A 26,944-nucleotide genomic window follows, 5' to 3' on the forward strand; every position below is an offset into this window, starting at 1 on the left:
CACACACACACACACATAGGGTATGATGGTAAAAAAAAGGCAGAGAGAGTGCGACTATAAAACAACAGAGTGTGTGTCGAGGGGTGTCCTGGGCAGCAAGAAATGGGGACACAGATGAAGGATGGATTGGATTCAGGAACAGGAAAGAGCTGCACTGACCAGTCACCAGAAACTAACAGGGATTACTCCTCCGTGGGTGTGTGTCTCTCATGCACACACCACACCAACACAGACAGATTGTGGTGAACTTCCAATCAGGTTACGAGCCGGTAAGGGGTTGTGGAACATCACAGCTGCGCCTAACGCTTCTGTCGAGGTTTTGGGTTAGATCAGCTCTATCCGCGAGCTCCTGTAGGCGATTTTTTTCATTTTCCTGAACTCTGGAAGTCTCACCGGTTTCTGGTGCCGTGAGCACACACCCGACACACGTATAACCCGCAATTGCCAACGGCACCCCGACAAAACACGAAACCTCTTTCATTTAATGCAGGATTGTACTAAGGGAATTTAAAACGAGGATGAGCTTACAATGGCCACATGCACTGGACGCGCCTACAAACACAAACCTCGTTCATTTACTGTTGCAGGATGTAACTAGGAATGGACAGGGATGAGCTACAATTGGGGCCCACTGGCACTGACTGCTGTGTGCTGTTGCTGTTGCTGTTGCTGTTGCGTGTGTCAGGTGAACACATGTCCTCGTTCAGCCCCAGTTTCTCAGTGACAGACAGCCCCGCGCTCTAGAGTTACAGCCTGGCCTTGTTCACACGACTTTATACCCACAAACACACACAAACTGGCAAAGCTGCCTGGGGGCTGAGGTTACAGTGGCCTATTTACGAGGGAGATTTGGTCACAATGAACGGTAAGAGACACTGATGAGGACACACGCAGGTCAGATAGGGACAAATGAATGCAATGGAGGTCAATTTGATATATATGATAATATATAGTATTATTGTGCTTAGTTTGGGTGAATGTTTTACCATTGTTGCAGCTTTTTGCATGAATATCTTCTCTTTGGTTTAGGTTTCTAAACATACATGAGGGGAAATTTAAAAAAGCAAATGGAAAGAAAAAAAAACTGGCCTTTATCAAGTATAGTTTACCAATTGCTTACAACACTGCCATGATTTATTCATTCAGAAGTTAGAGCAACATTCTTTTTTTTTTTGGTCTTGTGTTTTTTTCACTCTCTTTTTGCTCTGTTTTTGGTCGCTACCTCTTTAAGGGGAAAACCAAAGTATATACAGTTCTTCCAGAGGAGGACCTGAATGACTGCACCTAATTTCATGGCAATCCATCCAGTGAGTGTTTTATGTTTGGCTAATTTGCATCAGTAATTAGCACTTTATGTTTATAAAAAACTAAATAAAATAATAAAAAACTTAAGAGCAAAGACCTAGAATCAGACGCACTAGTGGAGAGTCTGGAACAAGAAAAATAAAGGCAGTTTCCAGTTTAAACCTAGTAATATGAGGCTGGACTGCAGTGATAATGGTCTCAGTCATTCATGAGGTCAGAGCGTGGACAGTCACATCTGTAACTCACACAATCCAGTGAGCTCCTCGCTTCATAATCTGCTTAATAGACATCAACAGATTGCCGCTGTCAGTGTGTGCATGTGGTTTGGGGTATTAATAAAAAATGATATGACGCGTGTTTGTACCAAAAACATCTGTGCCATCATCACATAACTAATGACAGACAGTGGCTAAATATTTCTAAATGTCAGGGATCGCCTGGGGACGCAAGCAAATATTATAATATGTCCTCGGCATATGCACAGTGTTTGATTACCAGCAGAAGAGGATTTTTCAGTGAATCTTATTGGGCTTCTTAATTTGCTGCAATGCAATGATTTCTTCAAGGTTCTTTCAAAAACTACTTACCGGGGCGCATGGTAGCTCACCTGATAACGCGCACCCTATGCAGACTAAGTGCTTACCACAGCGGCCCGGGCCCTTTGCTGCAGGTTGCCCCCTCTCTCTCACCCGTCCTTCCCTATCCTGTCAAATAAATGCATAAAAGTCCACCGAAAAATCTTAAAAAACAACAACAAAACTCTTCGTACTATAGTTTTCCACTTTACTTTAATATAGGACCCTGTTTGTATAGACATGGCAAACTCAAGTCTTACTCCATTCACCTGGACCTTGTCTTAAACTTTGTTTATGGCCCATCATTATTTTTATATTCTATTTATAGAATATGAAGTGTCTATGTAAATCATACAAAAGACTGAGCCTGTATCAAATGGGTTCCTCTGGGATTTTTCTTAATAAGCAACAGGATATATATCAGTGGTCCATGTCCCAAGTAAAGTAATGCCGTCCTATAGGTCATGAAAGGTTGAGTTAAAGTAATTTTAGTTTAGAAATGTAGTTACTGTGGATAATCAACAGTCGAAAGACACAATAATCCCCATTCCCAAATGACCAAACTGTGGGTGGGGGTTAGGTAATAAAGGTCCTAAATTAGTATCAGTAACATGGAAGTAGTTTTCAAGTTATAAATAACAACTATGCATCTTTAGAGTGATGGTGTGATACTACAGTAACATGGTAACGATATACAATACTGTAAGATACTATTTTGTATTTGAGACACCTCAGGGGAGAAGGTAACAAACAGGGTTGGGAGGGTTACTTGAAAAGTGTAATCTGATACAATTAGTAATTACCTGTTAAAAAATCTTTGTAATCAGTAATCTAATCCAAGTATCACAATATTAATGTTACCTTACTTGATTACTTTCTGTTATTTTTGGTTACCTCAGCACCAAATGTGAAAATAAAGACAAGGGAAAAGAAATATCAATTGTACATATTCTGTAAGACAACAGAACAATTTAACCTTAGGGGGAAAAATGGAAACCAATACCTTTATGATCAAATATGTGTCTTCTGCTCAGTGTTCTTTAAGAAAAATGTGCTTTTCATTAAGCAAATTCAGGCAGTAGCCAGTAGACATTTTCACAGCTGGAGGCCAGAACTTGCACTGTACTGTGATGTTATTCCTTTATCTGCTTTACCAACAAAATAATGGGGAAATTTCCACCCAGTGAAAGTATTTTTTCACTAGAGGCCATGATAATGAATTAGCAACTGTAGGATTAGCTATGGTTAGACTGAGACCAGAGTGGTGCTGTGTTTCTAGTGTTGTGCATAGAATGTCGTTCTTTGTTATAAAATGTATTCTAAAATTGGAATCCTGCTAATAATCCCAATTTTCTAAATGTAACTGTAATTTAGATTACATCTTTTTCTTTCTCTAATGTATTATAGTTTTTTGTATCCTTGACTCTGTTACATGTAATCAGTTACTCCCCAAGCTTGGTGATGGACATTATGCAATTTATCAGGGGACAATGTCCATGTAGACCATCAGCAAAAAAATGTGAGTTCTGACCGTGACCTTTGGCCTGTCCCTGGAGGGAAAAGAAGAGTATTCACTAACAGATACCAATTAACTGTCACATCATTTTCTCTTCCTTGTGTTCATTCAGCCTCAGTGAGCAGGATAAACAACATTGATCTGAGCAGACACTGAGGGGTAGAGACGGGTTTCGTACCCAAAATAACTAAAGGAGAATAATTTTCTGTATAATCTTTCATTCTGCTCCTATAGTAAAAGCAAGTCCTGCACTCACACACGCTGAGTCAGTATTTTGATACAGACAGCATATGTGTGTGTGTGTGTGTGTGTGTGTGTGTGTGCGCTGTCGGCCCGGAGCATCCTCTCACTCCTAACAGTTGTGACAGAGCAGACTCAGGTGAAGCATCCGCAGTGCAAACACTGTCTTAGAGCGCCCTCTGTTGGACTGAACACGAGTTGCAGCTTAAATGCCTGTGAACCTGTAGACACTCACACAGAGGAAGAGTACATTTCTTTTAATTATCCCTTCTGCTTGTGACAGCCAGGGAAATAAACAAATACTGCAAGCATAAAGAATGTATTCCCACGCAATGTGATTTGAAATGTAGTGATTTATTTCATGCTAAAGCTTGAAGATTGATCAATATAAACCCCCAGAAAATAACAGTAATAAATACAGCAAATCAGTCATATCATCATACAGAGAAACTTATTTTGCACTTGTTTTTTTTTATTTTTTTTAGAAAAAAAAAAAGAAAAAAAAAAGGAGCTCAAGTAATAAAAGAGATATGAAATTCAATTTCTCAAACTGTGGAGTGATTCAGTACAGATTTCTATCTCAGCACTTGAGTACAGAGCAGAGTACGTCTGTTCAGATAACGGTGAGAAATTAGATTTGATGTGTTCGCACTGGAACAGATTAGAGATATGGCGGATACATTCATTGTTTTTGGTCAGCTATTTATCCACAGTAGTCGAATGAATCTTAAACAGAATCATCAGAAGTTTCAGCACAAAAAAAAAAAACAAAAGAAAAAAGCCCAGCAGTGATTATAAAGAGAGGAGCGGAGAGCGGACAATGATGTTTTAGAGTGTCATCTGTGTTTTTATGCAATCCCTGCACAGCAGATAGTGATTCCCCTCTTTCACAACCACGGTAAAATCTACACTAAAGTACAATTAGAGCAGGCGGTGTAGACCTTTCCATAGGGGGGGGGGCTTGATTGCATATCTAGAAACTGACACTAGTGTAAAATACAGGATTTTCTCCACAAAGACTTAATGTGCACAATTCAGGAAAAAACATTGATTGTTTCCAGTGTCTAGTAATCTCTAACTAGGCCAATTAAGGTACAAAGTGAGATACAATTTTATTTTTTTTTTACACTTGCAACACTCTCAGTCAAACATTACAGAGGGCGATGAGAAAGTACCTTTACATCAACTATAGTTTCCAATAAATAAATGCTGCGATTCTCTCTGTGACTATTCAGGACACGATAGCGACATCTGAGCCTGTCTTGGAAAAGTGCTGAAAACACACACCTGAATACACACCCTGCTCACACACTCTGTACCGCCTCCATGCACTTTGGTTTTCCTCAGGTTCAATTCATACACTCAGTCTCGCGCACACACACACACACCACCAGTACAAACAGACGCTGTAAAACATTCGTTCAGTATTAAGCACATGGCGTTCGTAGAGGGCGGATATCGTAACGCGAGGCTCACAGATGTTCGTACGCCTTCTGAAGGAGAAACAATCCACCAGCAGCCTAAAACTCACAAAGATGAACCGCCGTCACCTTGATATTTACGTAAACTTAACTGTGACTAACTGTGTGCTTGTAGCGTTGTACCCCGCCTATGCACTATAACGTCGGAAGCAGCATTTCAGTGCTCGGTAAAAGCCCCGTCGAATCAGAGCTTACCCATCAGTGTGTTTGCAGATAGCGTTTAGTCTCAGATTCATTAAAAGGTCAAAATAATTAAGACCCACGAAAACTAATGCAAGTGGAAGGGAGAGCATCAAAGCGTGCCTGGGTATACCTAATCCATTCAGTGTGAACGTAAGGTTGGATAAGTACCACGTTTTAGGAGCTCTGTGTTGCTCTAGAGTCCTAAAAGAAAGAAATATGACCACCCTATGTGTGGAAATCGAGATGGGAGGAGGGAGGAAGAAGGGAGAAAAGGAACACTGGAGCCGCAAGAGTGAGAGAAAACGAAAGACAGCGTGAGTTCCAGAGAGAGAGACAGCTGTCCAGGCCCTGCAAGGCCCCATCTTCCCCCTTCAAAACAGGACCGGAGGAGGGCCCGTCTCCCCACCCTGCACCCCTCCTCTATCGATCCCTCCATCCCCACCCGACGGATGACTCCCCGGCTGGTGAGAAACGATAGGGCCCAGCGACTAACACACACCCACTGAGGGTATAATTGAGTGGGCAGCATCTGGGTGTCTGCCTGCATCCTGCTGCGTGGTTGGTCTCTCGGTGAACACACACAGATATCCTCGCGCACAAAGCTCATTAAAAATGACCAACCAAGCAGAGGAGACAGGGACAATTATCAGAATCAGTCGAGTCAGAACCAGTCTCCAAATAAAACCGAATGAGAGACGCACACAGCTCGAAGTTTCTTCATCGGAAAGTTAATAGACTCGCTTACATGATGCAACAGGATGTGCTGGGCCCCCAGTTAAGTACCTTCACTTAGTTGTGACTATGGCAGAACAGCCAATCATTATTTGATCAATACACTCCTTCTAATTGGATTCCTCATATCTACATACACATGGTTATATTTTTTCTAAATCCCTTATAAAGGGCCTATCTTAACAATCCAAACACGAGGGACCAAAATGTCTGCTCAGGTAGGAAAACTAAACTCAAAACTTGAACCAGTTGCACTCTTACATCTCTGTACGCTAACAAAACCATCGTATTACATTATAATGAACCACTTTAGTTCATTTAACATCCCCATCCTTTTCAGTCTTAACTTATCCAAGGCCCGGTCACACCACAACTGAACTGAACCTGCGTCTGTATGCAAAAATGTTTTTCATTAAGCTTGGTGACTCAGTGATTACGGCTGCCATTTGCGCTTTTTTATCATTATTGATTCATTTTGTTGTTCGTTAAAAGGCTCGCTAGCCAACCAGGACATGCTAGGGCTAGTCGGTCACAATGGGTCGCCAAGCTTCTCTCAGTGTTCTCTGTGCTAGGCTGTTCTCTCCCCCTGGCATTGTATTTTCAGGTTTATCCGTCATTTCATTAAATTAAGTTCTACTGACATCGGAGGAAAAAACAAGCTGTCAGTAAGCAAACTCATTAGCTGGGCCGCTAACGGGGGCATCAAATCCACGTCTGTATGTACCATCGACTGTCATAACTGTAACTGTCTGCAAACCATCTTCTGTGGAGCAGTTTATACTAGCCAACTTATCTGTTCTCTCAAATGTCGCCGTTTACTCTCACGCGCAAATCTACTTACTGTGACGATTCCATTGGAATTAATTGATTTTGCTGCAAAGTGTTGCCGTTTTAACCGCCGGTGTGACCGGGCCATCAGGAGGACAAAACTTAACACTCTGACCATGACTCAGCAGATTCATCAGATTAGAAGTTTAGGGATATGTAAGACATTCTCTTTCCTCAAAACTGCGCAAACGCAGTTCTTTGGTACATTCCATCACCGGTATTAATGAAATGTAAGCGGCACTGAAAAATCGTTAAAGACCTTAAAAGGGAATCATGTACATAAAAAAGGATAAGTATTATGAATACCTGAGAAAGATTTTTTTTTTTTTTTAAATAAAAAAACATGCCATAAATCTAGGCGTGGAGAGAAAAAAAAAAACGAGGGCTAAAAACGTAGTTGACAGAGAAAAGAGACTCTTTGTTCAAAGACTCGGCAGTTCTCCTCACAACATTACATTCAGTTACATCAGCCACACCTTGTTTTTCCTTTCTGATTCAGCCATCGCCCACTCTGATCTAAAATAAAAAGGGGAGAAATGCAGCAATCGAGAAGCGTTTCTCCTTTTGTCTGTTAGAAGTGTAAGTAATATGTGAAAACCCTTAGGCGTACATATACACACACACATACACACACGCTCTGTGTTGATCTCCACTGGACTTATTTCACATGACTAAAGCCGGCCCTTGTCTTTGTAGCACCAGCTGAGAAGTCTCGTTAAGGCCAGCTCGTTAGGAGAGGGCCGTCTCCGTGGCAACAGCTGGGTGACATCAGGTCTGTTGTGCGACGTCCGCCGAATTGGACGCCATTTGTCAGTAGTAGGACATTAAGTGTTTTTGGTTTAAAGAGTCAGTCGAGCAGCAAGGCTTTGTTGCATTGTTCAGCCTCAGGATGGTGAACAGGAGGAGTGTGTTCGCTTCCAGGCCTGCAGTGTTCAGAAGAAAGAAAAAAAAACACCTGCCTGATTCTCAGTCTCCGTACGCTCAGATGTGACGTCTCAGAGCATTTTCAGCGTGTGTTTGTGAGCTCGACACACACATCTCCACACGTCCCCTCTGCAGCGCGTCTTCATCAGTAGAACTTATCATCGATGCGGAAGTGTGGCCTGGTGACGTCGTCTGGGTTGAGGAAGACGGATATGGATTTCCCAGGGTTCTCAGTGACCAGCTGCTGCAGTCGCTGCGCCAGCTTGTCCTCCGAAGGCGAGATGATGCCGTTGGCCGGGTGGTGCCCGGGGGAGCCGTGGCCGTTGGTGGCGCTAGCCGTGAGCTCCTTCTTCAGCTGGCCCGCCTGCTGCGCTTGGTCCAGAGCCGCCCGGAGGTGCTCGCTGGGATCCGAGCGCACGTGGGCGAGTTTTCTGGCGACGAGCAGCGCCTGGCTGTCTGTCAGGTGCTCCAACATGTTGCACTGGGGCAGGAAGTAGTTTGGGCAGTTTTTGCCTAGGATGCAATGAGCCAGGTCATCGAGGAGACCCAGGAGGAGGCGGCCGGGGGTGTCTGCGTCAGGGCAGGACAGGTAGGCGGCAGGAAGTCGGTCACAGGCCCAGAACAGAAGAGTGCGCAGGTGATAGAGGCTGAGACCCGCACGCGGTCGGGCCAGGATACGAGACAACACGGCTTTGGCTGCTTGGAAAGCCTGGGCCATGGGGTAGGGGATGCACTTCTTCAACTGAACCTGGTAACAAGGAAAAGAAAAAATGCAAGGAAAGAAAACCAGATGGAAATGTTTTACCGATTCTTTGAACTAATACAACGTGGCACCAGATGTGACACAGAAATATAAGCTACATTAACAATCCCCCCACCTCGCTGCGTGAGAATGCCAGCCTCCACTCCCTGTCGGGCCGACCACCCAGCGGGGAGCAGCAGGGCAGCAGATAGAAGCCAGATATGGCCTCCTCCTCTGTGATTTTCCCGTCCCAGAAGTGGTTGGCGGTCAGCCAGCCTTGGGCCACAGCAGGCCAGCCCCGAAACGACACCACAGGCAGCAAGTCGTACAGCACCCGACTGGAGCCCGCCTGCAGGGAGGAGGGTGGTGGAATATTAGAACAGCACTGACTCCTGAATTTGCATTCCTCTGACAAACATTGTTGCAGGGTGATTTCATGAAAATGATTTGAACATTTGGCTGCAATCTGTTCCAATATTGATGTCACACACACACGAGTATGTCCTCTTTTAATGAGCAATTATAGAGCGGGAGTTTTTGACCTCTAGTCAGTGCTATTACGCTACATGGATGCAAACCGTGCTTGATTTAAAATGGAAAAAAATAAAAATGATCATTATTCCAGCATGGGGACAGTTTCTCAAGCTGTACCTGGAGGATGATAGTGGTGAGGGGTCCGTTCCTCTCTAGTCGGTCTGGGGTGGGAATGCCTCTCTGGGGACTGCGCCTCAGCTCCTCCACAGCCTCGCTCACCACCGCCCAGAACCAGTCTGTCACCAGGGAGGGAGAGAAGTAGCATCCATCCAGAGACTGAGGGGAGCCCAGGGAGGGGATGGAGCCTTTCCCTGAGCAAGGAAGATGCAGAATGGGAGGGATGAATGCTGGGTCTCTCCCATGCAGACCAGTGACTAGATTCACCAAACTCACAGGGCAATGAGAGCAATACAACTTAAATTGTTATTTAGTAAACCAGAGATTCCACATTCATGGCCGATGTCCAGCAGGTGGAGCCCAACGGGACCTGGCAGGGATGTACTTTCTACACTTGACTGCTTGACTCTGTAGCCTGGTAAAATAGTAAGTTAGACTAGTTGGTGCATTTATACACACTTCAGAAGTCCAAAGTTCTAGTTAAAACCGAATCACTCAGGAATTTGGACATGACTTGGTTTTAGTTTTCCTTTCCGTAATAGTGAAACGGTGGGGAGCCGATACGGAACCAGCCTACAATATACTGTATGTACCTTTGGGTTAAAATCTGATTCAAACTCATGTCCCTGTTGCCCTCTTTTTAACCTCTCAGTAGCATTTTGGTGTGATACTTTACATCACTAAATCACCCCATCCTGCCACCACAAATACCCTCACATAAGATCCTGTGGGAAATGTAACAATACAACCGGAAAATGCGGCAAATGTGTTTCCCAAATTGCTGAAAATTAAAGAGATTCATATCAATAAATGTCATTACTTTTTCTCATCTTGGATGTTTCCCACTCGCGAGCGTGTGACAGATTGATGTCGCGGTGTAATCTGGAAGCCGCCGTGCAAATCTTGAACTTTCGATTGTGAAGTTATACTCATAAATGTTTCAGTGCATATTTCCTGGGCAGGCTTTTCTCGTTTCACCTATTTGAGGCTATATAAGGGGCCCCCGCTGCGGCTTTGCCGAGCAGAATTGCATCACAACATCATGCATCAAATTATCTCAGTGAAACATAAATGAAATTCAATCAGCTCCCATTCCTTCCACTCTGCCCTGCTACAGTACCTTCGTTGTTGTCTGCTCCACTCCTCCTCTGTCTCTTCACTTATCTCTTCATCTTTCTATTTCCTATACTTGCTTACCCATCCTCCTTCCACTGTAGTTTGTTTTCTAACTCTATCCCTGCTGCTCTTTCCATTCTTACCTCATCCATTCACCTTTTGTCCCCCATTTCCTCTTCCCCATTGCCAATTCCTTCTCTGCCCCCCGCTATGATTATCCTACTTTTTCTACTCACCCATTTCTCCCTCTTCCTCCTCGTCTTCCTCGGGGGAAAGTCCGTTTTCCTCCTGGCAGCAGATGCCCCAGCGGGACAGGATGTTGGAGTCGCAGAGGCGAAGGCTGAGCCACGAGTGGCAGGGTGGGGAGTGCCTCATATCCAGGGTGACGGGCTGGTTGCGGTCATGGAGCTTGAGGGCGGGCACCAGCAGGGTGAAGTCCAGGTCAAAGTCAGCCCCTTTGGCGTAGTCCCCCAGGTCCTCGGGGTTGAGGTCCAAGACACCTTCCCGGGCCCCGCCTGAAAGGAGCAGGTACTCGTTGGCCACCGGGAGGCGCTGGTCTACCTTCTGTACTAGGCCTGGAAGAGGAGGAAGAGAATCACACTCAGGATAATTCAAACTCAGAGCTGTTGGTATGAAGAACTGCAGAACGAGTCCGAGGGGCGATGAGCAGGAGGTTTTCAGTAGTGCTCTCCCTTACTCACAGCTGCACACACATTTAAACGCGTTTTATATTCAGACGCATGGACAAGCTCAGAGTATGAACGCACCGGGACAGAAAGTGGGTGAGCCTGGAAAATGTCTGGCTTAGCTTGTTTTGAGAGGTGCTGCATATATTGATGCGTCTGAGCTGCAGTGATATTGACACAAGGGGTAGTGTGAAATGAACAGCCTCGGTTGACCACTAAACACTAATGATCATTTCAGGGGCTCGCCTACATGTGTCCACTAACGCAATGCATCTATACCATGACTGGAAGAGGGTTTCTCCTGTTCTAGATAAGCAGGCAAAGGGAATTGACTTAAAGGAGGGTTCTGGTTAAATGTAACGTGGGTCATATTTTTGTAGTTTGGTTAACTAATTGCTGAGATCTGGGAACACGGCAGTATCATTAACAGGAAGTCTGCTGGGGCCAGAAACACAAGCAATCAGACGATCACCTTGTTATATTCTTATTATATTTTAGGCCCGGCTGCACCATCATTTTCCAGAGTGCTAAAAAGCCTAGCTCTTCTCTCTGGACAGTTTATATGAGAGAAACTGGAGCCTTCAAATCCCTTTATGGCTACTTAGCTGTGTTGTAAACTTTCCAGGCTCTGGGGCCCATGGGAGTCGCAGTACTGGAGTCAAGTAAATTACGTTTTGCCAGCTTAAAAGAGCAACTGAGAAAGGCTTGATCCTACGGCCAAGCCTGTGCTGGTCTGCAGCTAACTGCTACTGTAGCTACGATAGGTCAAAGGTAAAGCATGGACACTTAAAAAAGCCTTCGCAGGGGAGCGATTGTGAGAGCATGGGCTCAAGTGTTTATCCCCCGCAGGGCAGTTAAGTGGCTGCAGAAAGCTGAAACAGGGGCATCAGACCAAGCCGGCAGGCTATGGCTGGGGGCACAAAGCTCCTAACATGATTCTCTCATCCAATTACATGGGCACACAACCTTAGTGGCATGTTTTCATGTCGAGGCGTGTTGTGTGACCCAAGTGTGTTTGGATGAGAAAAATTGTGTGAGCGAGTCAAAATCCCAGATGGGAAGGAAAAAGCCAGTGATACTCACCGAGCAGATCCATGGAAAGTTTTGGGGGAATTTAAAGTGACGAAACTATTGAAAACTACTGAATTTAAGACGGCTGATTTGGCTGTTTTACTACTACCTCCTCCTCGTGAGTAGAACTTGAAGTACCCACGTTAATAAATTATGACCAATCACGGTCTGGCTGAGAAACACATCCCCTCACGAGAGCAGCCTTCAAATCCACAGAATCATTTGCTACTTTACATTAAAAGGGTAGCTGGAGCAGTTTGATGGAATATAAAAGAAATAAAGGGAAAACATCCAGAGAGTGGAAATGAACGAGCGACTAAAGTGGGAGCCGAAGTCAAATGTGCCGACGAGGCTTTCTCTGGTGCTTTGCTTTGAAACGGAGCTAAATGAAAGTCGTCTGACGCGACCACAGGGGGAGCGGTCCAAGAGAAGAAGAAACATAAGAAGTATGTGACAGCGCATCTTTGGATTTTGGTATTTCTCAGCAGGATCAGCTCATCTCCCTCTGCAAGCTCCATTCATCTCCTGACTACACTACAGCAGCTCAGGCTTTATCCAGAGCGCTTAAGTTCCTCAGGATCTTCCGACTCTGTACTCTACCATGAACGCCAGCTTAAGTCCATGCAGGCATCCAGCTTCAAATATGTGGCAAATGTTGCACTTTATTAAAGTGGTACAGATTTTAAGGGGAGTAGAGATCAGAATTAGTATGTAGAAATTGACTGTGTGCTGTAAATTATGATTAGGTGTGACACACTGGGAGGAAACAGACCTGACTGAGCTCTTTGATGATGACTGGTGATGATACGCTCCAGGTTCTATTCAGATATTACATGTGATTAAGTTGTTCAGTTATTTGGTGGGTTAAAATCGACTTATTTATAAACATCCCACTGCCATTTATTGTAATGGCACTACATACAACCAACCTCAAAAGCTGCATGTGAGGGCTTCTTTCTCCCACGTCTACACTAAACTTAAAATTCAAAAAGTCAGTACTGCTCTCTCTGACATTAATTGGTAATGAGTTCCACTTCCCTGCTGCCCTGACTTATTAAAGAGGTCTGAACGAACTTTGTGGAGCAAAATTTCATGTCATGCTCCCGGCTCTCAAGCAGCACTACAGGTTGTTGCAAAATTATTTGGTGAGTTGTCCAAGGCAATTCAAGGAGCAGAGTAAGGTTGAGTGATGGGACAAGTGCCTCATCAATCAGCGATCGATAAGCTCAACCTGTGACGATGTACTTTAAACCCCAAACGTATATTTCTGCTTCATCAGCATTCAAGATGTAGCAGCAGTCCATCATACTTAACGCCTCTCTCTGAAGTGCATGCGACTCGCAAAACAAAATTATGGCCAATCGATTATCAAAACTTGAAATCTGTTAGGCTGGAAAGAGTGGAGAAACACTGGATGGGCAGATCAAAGCGAAGCAGGGAGGGGTGGGAAAGAGTGTCAGAGGGAGGAAAGGATCAGACACCAGCCAAAGGGCAACGAGTTTGAAGCTGCGACTCCTCTGATTTGTTTGGTTTTTATCTGCCACTGATAAATTGGGTCAAATAGGCGAGGAGGAGGAAAGGGGTGATGAAAAAGAGAATAAAGAGCATCTTATCTCTCCAGCAGGGGCTTCAGTTAGAGCGGGGAGAGCGCAGAGGAAAAGCTGTATCAATTAGCGAGGCTTCTTCAATCTCCACGCTGGCTGCGGGAAGTTTGAGGTTGTTCCAAGGAACACAATCTACTTTTTAATCCAAACTCTCAAATCGACAGTCGTGCGCTGCGTAATGCTGGGCATTGGCCAGCCGACGTGCATGCACACACACGCTCGGCTGCGCACATGAACACACTCCAACATATATGCCTGTAGACACACACAGTGTGAGAATAGAGCTGGAATGGAGACAGTCTAGGCTGGTTTCACAGCCACGGATTAAACCTAATCCTATAAGAAATGGCTTTGAATGTAGATTTCCATTAGAGGGAAGTTTTTAGATAAGAGCTATTTTCAGACTAGACCCAATTCCATGTGTGTGAATTGAGTATTTGATGGTTTTGGTGACTGCATCAGTCTCAGTGTGTGGTAATAGTAAAGCCTACCTACCTACCTTTTACACACTACTGTAAGGCCTGCAGCTGACCCTGTGTCTCCAAAAGAAAAAACACCCATTTAACCAGTGAAACATTTACAAAATCTTATTCAGAATTCAAATTTAAAAATAACCCTAATGCATTGTAATAAACCAGAGAAGGTTTTATACACCTAGCCACAGCAAGGGCATCCCCTTTAATACATCTCTGGCCTGCCTCAAAATATGAAAAAATACAAAATGAAAACATTATTAAAAAACTAATTTACCATGACTTCAAAATAAATAGATGATTTATTTGAGCTCTATTTTGTCATCAGTCTTGGGAGTTTGCTAACAATGCTGTACTGTACATCACTGTGTGATATTACACACTGCTGTATTGAACTGCATCAATACAGCATGGCCTCACATATTAAACTGACTGTGAGTTCCCTGGTGTTTGGACTGAACGGCTTCTAATTTTATCATTGCTTTACACTGAAGTTTGCAATGGTTCACAAGTAAAAGAACAGTTATACTGTACTTTCCTGAAAATTAAACAGACCGAACACACAGACGATTCAGGCATTGCCCACTTTCAAAATGAAGCCGAAAAGTGACACTGCGGAGAAATCCCCCCTGAAGCAGAGCAGCGGCATCATGGGAAAGACGTCCTTTCTCATCACAACCGAAGCAGAGTGAAAATGTTCTGCCACGCACCTCTAGTTCGATAGGCTCCAAAAAAAGCTCTGTAAATCTCTCTGGAAAATGGGATTCCTCTAAATAAGCCGATGACTTCTATATGCTGTTGATGGAGGGGGCTGCACCAATAACTGGGATGTAGGCTAAGTGATAGTGATGCCGTTTTTTCAGCATTTATTTGGTACATGTATTTAACCGGACAGTTGACCATACCCTCACACCCTGCCGAATGTGCATGAGACCCGTATGACCACAGATGAATGAACATCCACTGTACATTTAAGCAGAATGTGGTTTTATCCACTTCTACTGCCCTGATAACACCAGTACTTTCACTGTCCTGGTGAAAACTGACCCATCCTCAACAGAGAAAAGGGAAGCATACTTGATGATGACTGACGTTTAGCCTTTCACCACCCACCGTTCAGCCAGCAGGACTTATTATAAAAAAAGATTACATGAACATGCAGTCACTGTGGTCATTTTTAAAGAGACTGCTGAGTTATGAAAAACAATCCAGGTACATGGCCTTCAAAATGTACTGTCTCTCCACAGTCCTGCTGTCCAACGAAGTAAAAAACAGTTAAAAGGAATAGTTCAACATTATGGCATATAGTTACTTGCTGAGTGTTACATAAGACAATAAATAGCACTCTCGTGTCTGTGTGCTAAATATGAAGCTGCAAGGCTAACTTAGCTTAGCGCAAAGACTGGAAACAGGGGCGAACTGGTAGCCTGGCTCTGTCTAAAGGCAAAACTAGCGAGTTCTATCTGGTTTGTTTGATCTGTACAAAAACGTCCTGTTTTTAAAAGTTTAAAAATGTTGTTTCGTCACAAAGAGGTTGCTAGGTAACCAGCAGAGGCTGAAGCCTTGCTGTTTACCCTTTCTGTTAAGCTGAAGGTCTCCTGACTGTAGCTTCATATTTAACAGATATGAGTGTGGCATGTTGTTATCCAACTCTTGGAACGAGAGTTTTTCCTAAAATTCCTTTAAAAACCTTATGTTCAAATGAATAGCAAGGATTTAATGATATAAAATAAGTGGGGCGTTCCAACTGGTGCAGCATCTAGCTAAATGTCACGTCCCTGCATGCCTTCTGACTGGCTTTTGCCAAGATGTGGTCCCTCAGTGGTTTTCTATGAACGGTGTTTACAAAAGCACAGCTTGAACATGTTCCCAGTGAATCTCTGCTCAGTTTTCCGGGCTCTTCCCTCACCCAATCATGGTCAGAATTTTTCCTGCAAATGTAGATGCTTTTGAGAGATTAGAGTAGTCGGGGATGAAGTTCTTGATTCGGGGGCAGCTTGGTAAGGTTGTCTGTGTGATACAATGATATTCACAATTATTGTCGTACCACCTACCTCTGCGTGACCTCTCTAACACAGCCGCAGAGCACGCCATAACAATAATCTTAAAAAGCTGCCTCGTCCCGAAAGGAGCAATTCAATCCGTTACAAACGACTCCTGCCTGCTATAGTCTCAACTGGATGTTATCAGCTCTGTTCAACCGGCACTCCTCGCAGCTTCACCTCGTGCGCTAATAGCAGGATTAATCCCAGACAACCCAGCCGCCGAAAGGTGAGCCATTCTGCCCGCTCGCTGTTTATGAATTCATATCAAGGCAGGAGATTAGCTCAAAAATAGGCCTTTTAGAGAAGAGGAATGAGGAGAAGCTCCAATTTAATCTGACTGAGGGGGATAGGGGTGGGTGTGTCAGACCACTGAGCCAAGTGTGTGTGCGTGTATGTGTTTAATACAACAAACAGGGCTCAGAGTGGTGACAGACAGTCTGTCTAAACCACCTGCAGAGAGAGAGGAGGCAGGAAGCTGTCAGTGTCTTTCGGCTCTTCACTGCTCCTTTGATGCCAGCTACACTGATACCATGTCCCGCTAAATGACAGGCAATTATCATTGAAAGAGAAAAGTGTCACTGGAGGTTTACTTTCACATTTTAGGGCAGCAGGGTAGCCTAGTTGTTTGAGAAACAATGCACAACCGATCCTGACCTTTAATATTCCTATTAAGAAATCAATTACGTCTCAAATTTACTCATTATTAAGTGATGAACTAATATATCAAATTTACCCCGGTCCTAAACATGCACTATTATGAGCCATCAGGAAGCAGAGCAGATTGAAAACATGAGAACATAACTTGCAAGCATCTCTATCTATCCATCTTCCTTTTTTAATTATGCTCAAGTTAAAAGACAAACTAACACACCTTTTTTTTAAATACATTTTCATATCACGTATTCACATTCACATGTGTTCCAGTGTAATATTTTGGGTCTAACGCTCAGTCCCTGCTCCCATTTTGCACCACAATGGGTGAGCAGGTACAGGCTGAATAAGTGAATCCGTGTATCGCTCGATCTCAGAGTCACTGCCTGGTGCAGAATTCATACCTGAATTTTATATTAAGGCTGTCCATTAGTACAAGCAGAATTTGGAAATGCTGCAATTTGAAGTTCTCAAAAAGGGCAAAATGGCACTTAAATAGTTTGAAAGGATGAGGGAACTATCCGTCAGCCTGTGCTTTCAACATTCCTGGACACATTATGAGAAAAACTTTAATAAGTGAAAAGTGTCAGTGTGTGTTTTTTAAATGCTTTTCTTCCCAGCAACTCAGACGGCTACAGTCTGCACACAAGATACCGTTATCAGTTGACAGCTGCAACCCAAATGATTCCTCCTTCTTCGCCTCAGGAATGCTTGAAGTATGATTATGAAAGAGCAGAAATCACGGTGTCAGCCTTGGTTATTAAAATGAGCAGCGCAGTAGATAATATGTCATGCGATGTCAAAACACTGCTTACTGAACATGCCACATCCCTGAAGTCCTATTTAATTAGATAGCATGAAAGACACTTAATGAATGATGTGATGTCTGTCCGTGGCCACTTTTTATTGTGTTTAAATCACACGCAGCTGTTGGCTGATTTGTCACAGCGTATTATTTACAGAGGTTGTGAACGGAGGTAAATTAACATCAAGTAAATTGTGTATTGCATTCATTCACACCGATGTGCCAGCTTTCCAACAATTAGGATTTAATGCTGCTAAGTGCTAAAAGAAAAAAAGTGAGCAACAATGACCATCATTCATGTCAGGCAAGATGCATCTCATCTGTGCTGCTTGGCACTGGTGGGTCTGAAACGGAACAAAGCCTAACTAATCAAATACAAATATTTCAGTCATTTACTGTTCCGGGGCCGTGGAGCTGGCCTGGCTGCCACATGAAGAGATGCTGTCAAATCTAAAATGGCATTAACGGAGAATTAGTGAGCCAGAGCAGCCATGTGGGCCCGCGATCCCAAGCCTGCACTGAAAACCACCACTGAACTCAGAGCAGGGCTCCTCCAATGAGGCAGGGAGTCACGGTGGTGGACACGGCATCCAGCTGCGAGTCAGACACACTCACACTCACACTCACACTCACACTCCACCGGAGTTAATGTGCTGGAGTGAGAGACTGACCAGCCAGTGTGGCCGGCTAAGTGAGGTGCTTTCCCGAAGGGGATCAGGCTGCCACTCTGATTGTTAAAATTTAACCAGGAGGGATTTTTTTCACCCCCCCAGAATAAAATATGCATCACATCGCATAAAAGCTTGTGCAGCCTTAGAAAGGGTAGAACATTTGGGAGGAAAAATTTTGTGCCAGATAAATGCACCTAATATTAAAGCCTACAGTGCACAGAGAACACCCTCTGCTCCATTCTGACTGACTTTTATGCATGAAGGAGATTATATATATATATATATACCTATATACCTTATCACAATAATATAAAAACTGACTGCAGTCCTGCTCATTGATATGAAACATTGCAACAATTACCTAATACACACAGAGATAATAAAGCTATAGCTATATTTTTCAGGCAGTTTATTTCAATTAGTTATGATATGGTTAATGGCAAATTGGGCTGGCACTTTAAAGTAATAACCTTTCTCTTCAAAGCGCTTTACATCACATGTACCCATTCATTATTCCTAATGGAACTGCAATAATTCATGGTTAGGTCTAATAACCACTGAATTCTTATATAATTATATGAAAGGAAAAAAGTTTGGAAACAGTATTTCCAACTGCAAATTCAGTCACAACAATCACAGAAAGATCTTGAGACTCTGGTGGGACTGATAAATATTCAGGCACTCATGCAACATCACTCATCACACACAAACAAACACAGACAGGCTGTTTGGTTTGGTTTTGTTTTTCATTTTTCATCACAGCTCAAGGTGAACTTCTGACTTGACTGGAGGAAACACACTCAGGTGCTGATCACCCTTCTCACTGTCTAAGCGCCACCACTTCATCATTGTTCAAGCCCAAATGTGCATCAGGCTAAGTGGCCTAAGTGTGAAGAATAGCGGAAAACAAAAGGGGCTGATGTAAGACGCCCAACGGGGGAGGAAAGAAGTGGAGGTCGCTGTGGGACACAGTGAAGATCTGGTGCACTGCATGGGGACAAACTTGTGAGCATCTCTTTTCATGGCAATTACTTAATTCTTCAAAAGCTCAACGTGCAACAGGTTATTTTTCTTCTCTCACAGATAAAAATATCAAAACCTGTGCTGAGACAGAACAGCGCTCATGACTTTTTAAATTGGGATCAAAAGAATCTATTCTCACTGACATGGTTGGGGGGGGGGGGAGAGAGACGATCTCTGAAGTGAACTCTCTTAAGCCGGCTAACAAACTTTAAGATCTGAAAGGCTGAGTTCGGGGTATGTCTGGGCCTAGCACCAGATCCTCCGCTTCACCGGCAGAGTGGATTTACTTCTGCCTTCATCAGACTTTTGTTTTTCAAAAAGATATATACAGTAGCCCCCATCACGCTTGCCTGGAGGCAAACCACAGTGTTTACTCAAACGCAGGGTAAATAAGAGCCTCTTCTTGGATCTGTCAGGCTGTGAAGAAATTCACTGGGTGCACTTGTGAGTGTGTGTGTGCCAGTTTAATCTCTTTTCTTTTTCATTTTTCCCTGACAGTGTGCAAAAAACCCAGTGGGGATCCCACTGCGGCTCAAACTTTATAAAAACCTGGCAAAAAAACAGACAGTTACTCAGCATCCATGCACACATGCACGCAGGCACACACGCCTAGGCAGCTATGACGAGCTTCCTCCAGCAGGCCGGCATGCTGTATGGCCCCTTCATAAAAAGGATGATATTTGCTTTTCAGCGCTGTCTTTTCATCCTCCGCAGGGCCTTGAGAGGCATAGCTCCTAATGCAGCTACCACCGCGCGCGCTTAACTTTGTATTCCTCGAATCCAACACAAGCCCCGTCTCCCCTCGGTTGAAAGTGCCAAACTTTTTCAGAGCCAGAGGAGCTGTCGCAGCGGGCGGTGAGGCACAGGGTATGAAAATACCAGCACACCATTGGTGATTATGCCAGAGAAAAACTGAAAAGAGTCACCGAGAGATTCTCAACCAAAGGAGAGTGGGAGGAGACAAAGGGGAAAGCAGAGGGCTTTGCACCAGAATCATGAAATATGAAACCCGAACCGAGGAGAAGGCAGAGAAACAGCTAAAAAAAAAAAAAGATTTAAAGTTTAAGCAGAAAAGGGAATATCTGCCTGAACGTGGTGACACAACAGAATGAGAAAAACAGGCCTGGGTGCCATTTTGATTTGTGTGACTTCTCCCTGGTTGCTGCAGCCTGTTTGATGAAGCTATTCTGAAAGTCTACAAGAGCTATCTGTCAACCATTTTAATACTACTAATTTCATATTCTGGGCTGAGCAGAGACTATGACTATTACAGACTGACAAGAGGAGACACAGAAATGTAAAACTGGGCAATAAAAACACGGAAGCGAGTCAAGCAATAAACAAGAAAACAACTGGACTCCACTTTCGGGCTGCCGGCCTGACATGTTTTTTGTTTTGTTTCAAAAATACATGGATAGACTGGTACGTGAGAGCTCAGGGACAGCAGGGAGGGGGGAGGGTGCCACCTATTGGACAAACAAACACACTTCACTTTTGACTCACAACCGACGATAACAAAAACAATACATCTGAGACGGCTTCATGTCTCACTTAGCAAACTCTCAGTAGTTCAGGTCATGCACGAAGGCCAGCAAGCGTGGATGACAGAGAGAGCAGAGCAACACGCGCAGTGAATATATGAATCCCGTACTGGATGTGCTTGAATTCAAACACATCATTTAGAACCACATTTGCATTTGAAAGACTCCAAATGTGCAAGTTGGAATTATTACATCCACTCTGCCACAAATTATAAGCCTCTGATTTTGTATGTAAGAGCTGAAAGAACCAACCATGTGGTAATGTTCTGCCGGGGGATTAAATTGAAGATATTGTACCTGGCCCATCATTTGAATGCAGGCTAAGTCTACAGTGCTGATCGGGTTTGTCACACATGCTGCCTCACAACCTGAGTCATGAAATGGGTCTGCAAGAGAGAACCATGTCACATCCTATTCAAATGCAGTTCTGTCCTTTTTTCGCCTAAATTAAATTTGGCATCGCATTTGTATGGACAGATTGCAGCTAAAGAGTAGAGTAAGGTCTGAGAAATAAATGAAATAATATTACTTTGAAATACGGAGAAGCATGTGAAGGCGCCTGCAGAGGAAGGAGGACTCATCAACATTAGACCTTTCGTTTCTATCTTCCCTCTGGCATCAATCTGCATAAATCAGAAAATAATAATGTTTTCATGCACTGCAGTCTTTCTGTATAATGGGAAAGCCTCCCAATACACTAAATCTACTACTGGACACATACTGAAGTTCCCTCTACCACTGCAACTGTTTGAACACACGGACAGTGGTATAAATGATTCAAAGAAACATGATGTACTAGTTTAAATGTACTGTGAGTGCAAGCACAGCTCTCTGCATGTTAAGGCAAGTTCGGTAGCCAACTGCTCAGGCTGTGGTTGGGCAGCTTCCAGGTGAGAAAGTGTCTAAGCAGGGCGTTCCTAAGGAAAGACTACTCATTGCTCTCAGTGAGACAACCCTGGGTAAATAAAAATGTACCTTCCACATACAGTAAAAAACACTTCTGCACTCTGAGGAAAAAGGCAGTGACAAAAATAAGCAGCGACAGAGGCGAGACCATGCGATGAAGAAACGTGGTTTCCTTTCATCCGTGTTAAGAAAACGGGGGAAAGCACACGTTTCGGGATCTAATATGGAATACCATGCTGAAAACATTTCAACCCCCAAAATATTGAAAATTTATACAGCAGCTGTCTCACACACACAGAAAATATATACTCCCAAATACACACAGACAGGATCTGTGTCTGCAATGTGATATGCACACAGCTTCCACCAAGTAGATAAGTATATTAATAGTTAACTGAACTCCAGGCAATTAATAATTACTACACCAGAGGCTTATACTGCATTTAAATTACAGTGTATTAAAATTACAATGGGAAATACACTGTGACATATTCCCACAGTTGGTAAGTAAAGTGGTTTTAATTCTAACACCAAATGTTCAACAGCAACAGAAGAAATTCAGTGTCACAATGATTGATCAACATGAACATCCCACCCTCATCCTCCTCATTATCTCACTCCATAATAAATGAAAGAAATACCAGTTTGAGGACTGAAGACAAGAAAATGTTCGGGCTGATCTGTGACATATTGTCCACTGTGTTCTGCTTGCAGACATACCCAGCATGTTGAAGATAAAGTCCTTGGCAGTGTGGACCTCTAAGGCGGTCTGGTCTCCAAACTCTCCCTGTTCCAGTAGTACCAGCTCAGACACCTGGGCCGACAGCTGATCCAGGGTGGCCCCCGACCTGAAGTCCACCTCTGACGGCTTCTTGGCGGGGGCTGGGGAGCGCGGGGCCACCGCACTCATCAGGGACTCCATCGCTACAACCCTGCAGGGTGAGGACGAGGACAGAGGAACAGGTTGTTAGCCTGTGTTGTGCTGTCACAGTGCCAAATCTAACCACTTTAGAGGGTTTTGAGGGTTACAGAAACAAAACACAGGGTTACATGATCTGTTTTCAGGCTGTATCTTACACCCTACTGTGTGTTTGGACTGAACTATTGTCGTTAAGCCTTCATGTTTTCCATGCCGCATAAAGCTTGCCTTGTTTTAGAAGGCCTCATGTGAATCATGAGACTTTGTGGGGCAATCCTGGAGTTACATATCACATCAAGGAACAACTAACATTACATTTTAATAGCAGAAAATGTATCTTGGGTCAGTACTACTGAAAGCCATCATTAAAAAAATGTCCTTCATCTTCATCATCTTCAAGCAAAGTGACGAGAGGAAGTGTGTGCCTCTTATGTAATCAGTGTTTGCTGTTTTGCATCGGTGGTTATATTTGAATCACAGCTGAACCACTGCCTTTCACAAATAAACCTGCAAACCAGGCAGGTCGTTCAACAATAATACTGGTGTAATATTTGTTTTACATGTCTTCTGGTCAAGCTTGTATCCTAAAATGGGTCCAATGGGTTAAACTGGTTGAGTTGTGCCTTTAGTTCGGGTTAAAATGTCCTCAACTGTTAGACGAGACGGAATAGTTGGCCCAGCAGGACGACGGTCTCTAAGGATTTGCCACTGAGTGGAAGGGAACTGCATTAATCATGAGAGCATGGAGTTAAAAAAAAAAAGGACTTGAGTAATAGTTTACGTGTTCAAATAATCATAAATGAGTGTGCCCTAAAAGTAGCAAGCTGAAAACTTGTAATGTAAACAAAGTTCGGTGGAGTGGAATGACAACATGGCCTCTGCCCCTCCGAACCAGGTCAATTAGCGAGCAAGCTCTCCGCTTCTAGCTGCTAAGCTAACAGCCGAGCAAATTAGCCAAGCTGCCTTCTGACAGTTAACATTAGCTAATTAAATATTGCGTAATAGATAACTAATTAGCCTGGGCTGCGTTGGATAGAGCCACATGAGTGCTGTACTACCGTGCTGGCACACCGTTTGACTCGGAGTGATAAGGTCGGCGTCATTACCTCGCCCATACTCAGCTCATTTCTGTTATTAGCCAATATTAGCCGACTAGCTCTATCAAATTAGCACGCTAGCTAACATGACAGGTGGGGAACAGTGAAGCCAAGAGCACACACACACACACACATCCGCGCATACAAACACTATTCACACTCAAATCTATACATACACACACACACACTCACGGGCTTGCACCCACATGCACTCAGCTGGGGTCTCGTTAGCTTGCGAGTCGCGGATCACAGTGAAATCATTAGCTATTCGGCTAAAGCCGTAAAATATCACAGACAGACACACACACACACCCTTTAAACAGTGAAGTGTTTCTTCGCTATCTTCTACGTTTACTGTTGTTGTGATCCCTGTGCTTCAGTCCGCCTTCTGTAGCTGTCATTTCCAACAGGTCCCAGGCGCCACCGTCCCAGAAATCATGGTCCTTCTGTGAGGATCCAGGGATTAGTGGTATGTGTGGCACGACCGCCCCACATTACGGAACTACAAACGGATTTGCGAGGTCAGGTTTATGATTAAAAATGTGCCCGTGTCCTCGCACAGCAGACGAGGCTGTGCTGAGGTTTAGTAGTAGTAGCAGGGCGGTTTCACCACTGCACAGCCAGTGTTTTGATGCATGAGCGTGTTAAGTCCAACACAGCAGCAGCACTAGTGGTGGTGGAGGTGGTGTCCTTGCACCAGTGGAGCAGGGTGCTGCATGTGGAAGTGGGTGCTGGTTCCACAGTGGACTGCTCCACTTTTCCATGTGAACAGATATGTTGGATTTGTTGTGGTATTATGTTGTTAAATGTGTTTAGAGGAAAAGTGTGCAGACCAGTGGTAGGTTCAATGTACAATATATGGGGTTGTTGCATAATCTAAATGACATTACATAAAGTTTCTATATTGATGCTGTGAAGGTTTTTATAAAAGTTAATGTAATTAATAACATTTTGTCCTGTGGCCGTGGTAACATATTAGTACTCACTAATCATTATTGGTAATTATCGGAAAGATTTATTTTTTGTCACTTTGGTAAAGCACACTCGGTACAGGTCCATCAAAATGAAACACATTCTCCATAATATCAGTGGTTCCCAACCCCCCACTAGGGGTCGCCAAAGCTTCACAGTGGGTCACAAGGCCTTCTTGATTTTAAGGGGTGTAAGAAAACTTAAAAATATATACACTGTAGGCCTATATACCTCAGCATTTCATTCATTTCAAGAATTATTATTTTTTTAAATTTTACTTTTATTTAGGATCTAAACTTTGAACACAGGCAATATTCATAGAGCCATCACTGTCTATATTTAAACTTAAATACAACTTCAATCTTAATGAATTTAGAATTTTTAATTTTTCCAGGACAAAGTAGTAAATTCAGCCCAATTTTTTTTTTTCAAAATGCACATATAGCCAATTCTCCTTCTCTTAACATTTAGTGATAGCCCAAACTAATTTCTGAGTAAATGTACAGTTGACCTAAAAACAATTATTTCAAATTAATGAACCAAACACTATGAATCCAAACATTAAAAAGGTATTCCAGCATTTTATTATTACATTTTCATTAAGTTGGGAGACTAATCATCAGAAACTACTGCAGAGGCTGAGAAATCCAGACTTTTAATCTCAGTCAAGTTCCAAAAAAAGCTAGATCCTACACTTCCCATATTGCAACGTAATCACAACTTTCATTATACCAGTGCAAGCGTTCCCAATTTGTAGCGCAGACTTTCTGTCCGGCCCGAACTGAAGTTTTCCTTTCTCAGTCTTTAGAAAGGTCCCTCCAGAAGACAAAACAGGCTGAATAGTACTCCTCATAACTGATATTCATGTGTAAAACTAGCTTCTTCTTGCTTAAATGAAATAAAGTTGAAACTTCTTCTTGTACAGTGAAACTTTTGGTTGTCTCCTGGAACACCCTGGGATCTTTGGCAGCTGTTACCCACTATATTGAAAGCACTTGCTGTTTAATATACGTGCATAAACCTCCTTGATTAAACTCCAAGTTATTCATTTCCTGCATCACTTCTAAACTTCTTTGGATTGATAGTGTCTGGAATAACCTGTCAGACCTCTCTCTTAGCCTGTCAATGGATCATTACTACCTCTCACACCGCAATCGCACCGACTGTGAGAAGAACTGTCCGTATACTGCCATGCAGTGTCTGATTCATCAGCCTATTCTGTGGTGTAAGTGGGACATTTATCAAGATAATGCTGTACCAAACAGCACTTAATGAGCAAGTTGAGGCAGTGACACAACCCGTCTGCCAAATGAGAGGCAAGACACAATCCTGGCCTTCAGCAGACACAATGAGACGCTTCAAAAAATGAGCGCAATGTCTCTTAAGCTCACTGCTTTTGACTCTTCCTCTTTTTCTTTGCCCTCTTTTTTCCCAGAAAGGCCAAAAATGGAAAAACATCACTGGGTCTCTTGTCATTCCTCCATACATCACCCCTGTCTAGAATTGGTGCCGCCATAAAAATCTTCCTCTTTGCAAGTCAGATCAAGCTGAAATTGCAGGCATGTGGTGGAGGTGTTTCATACCAAGTGAAGGTCTAATATTCAAAGATTGAATCTCTGACACAAGTCAGTGCTTATTCAGCAAAACGATATCACGAAAAAGTGCTAAAAGAATATGTAAGAAAGGCAGAGGCACCCTAATGTAGGTAAAATGAAAATAGGGAAAGGAGGTTGAGCAGAAGGAAGGAAATAAGGATGAAAATATAATGTTTTCCCTACATACATATACATATAATAAATAAATATGAATCTCAAAAGCTCTAAGAGCTGCCTAATGTTATCATTTAAATTAAATTAAACACATCACACAGGTGGTTACAATGCTGCATTCCCTAAACATTAGCTACCTTGCCTTCATAGTATTTGAGTTCCTTATTTCTTTATACTGTATATTTACATCATGTCATGTGACTTAGTTTACATAACCACAAGGTATCCACAACAATGTTACAATCATCTTTCAAAAATATTTTTACACACTACAATAAAAGTGGTTTATAAGACAAATCTAGAGAGATACAACAACACAACATTTTACCTTCACCCATCAAGGGCAAACAGGTTAGCTCCATTTTTCATTGCAAAATAGTCAATTATTTTTTCTTTCTACCTAATTTTGCAAAACATA

At 43.3% G+C, this 26,944-nt stretch overlaps 1 protein-coding gene across 1 annotated transcript; it reads right to left on the reverse strand.

Moving 5' to 3' along the window:
* Positions 1-3,971: 3,971 nt before the first annotated feature.
* tmem102 (transmembrane protein 102) lies at positions 3,972-24,477 on the reverse strand. Its single transcript, XM_035675133.1, has 6 exons — positions 24,098-24,477; positions 22,490-22,701; positions 10,530-10,868; positions 9,178-9,371; positions 8,663-8,875; positions 3,972-8,532 (listed from the first exon to the last, which is right to left on the reverse strand). The coding sequence occupies exons 2-6, from the start codon at positions 22,689-22,691 to the stop codon at positions 7,930-7,932; spliced, it is 1,551 nt and encodes a 516-aa protein (XP_035531026.1). The 5' UTR covers positions 22,692-22,701; positions 24,098-24,477; the 3' UTR covers positions 3,972-7,929.
* Positions 24,478-26,944: the final 2,467 nt, after the last annotated feature.

The sequence above is a fragment of the Morone saxatilis genome, unplaced genomic scaffold (assembly GCF_004916995.1).
Source record: "Morone saxatilis isolate NCDOM2014 unplaced genomic scaffold, NCSU_SB_2.0 Contig4, whole genome shotgun sequence".
In the NCBI taxonomy this organism is placed as follows: domain Eukaryota; kingdom Metazoa; phylum Chordata; class Actinopteri; family Moronidae; genus Morone; species Morone saxatilis.

Excerpts from the sequence above, each read along its gene's own strand:
- tmem102 (XM_035675133.1), bottom strand. The coding sequence starts at position 22,691 with ATGGAGTCCCTGATGAGTGCGGTGGCCCCGCGCTCCCCAGCCCCCGCC. Across the intron at positions 10,869-22,489 it reads CTTTATCTTCAACATGCTGG|GCCTAGTACAGAAGGTAGAC; the intron begins GTATGTCTGCAA and ends CTCCTCTTCCAG. Across the intron at positions 8,876-9,177 it reads TCACCACTATCATCCTCCAG|GCGGGCTCCAGTCGGGTGCT; the intron begins GTACAGCTTGAG and ends TCCTCCCTGCAG.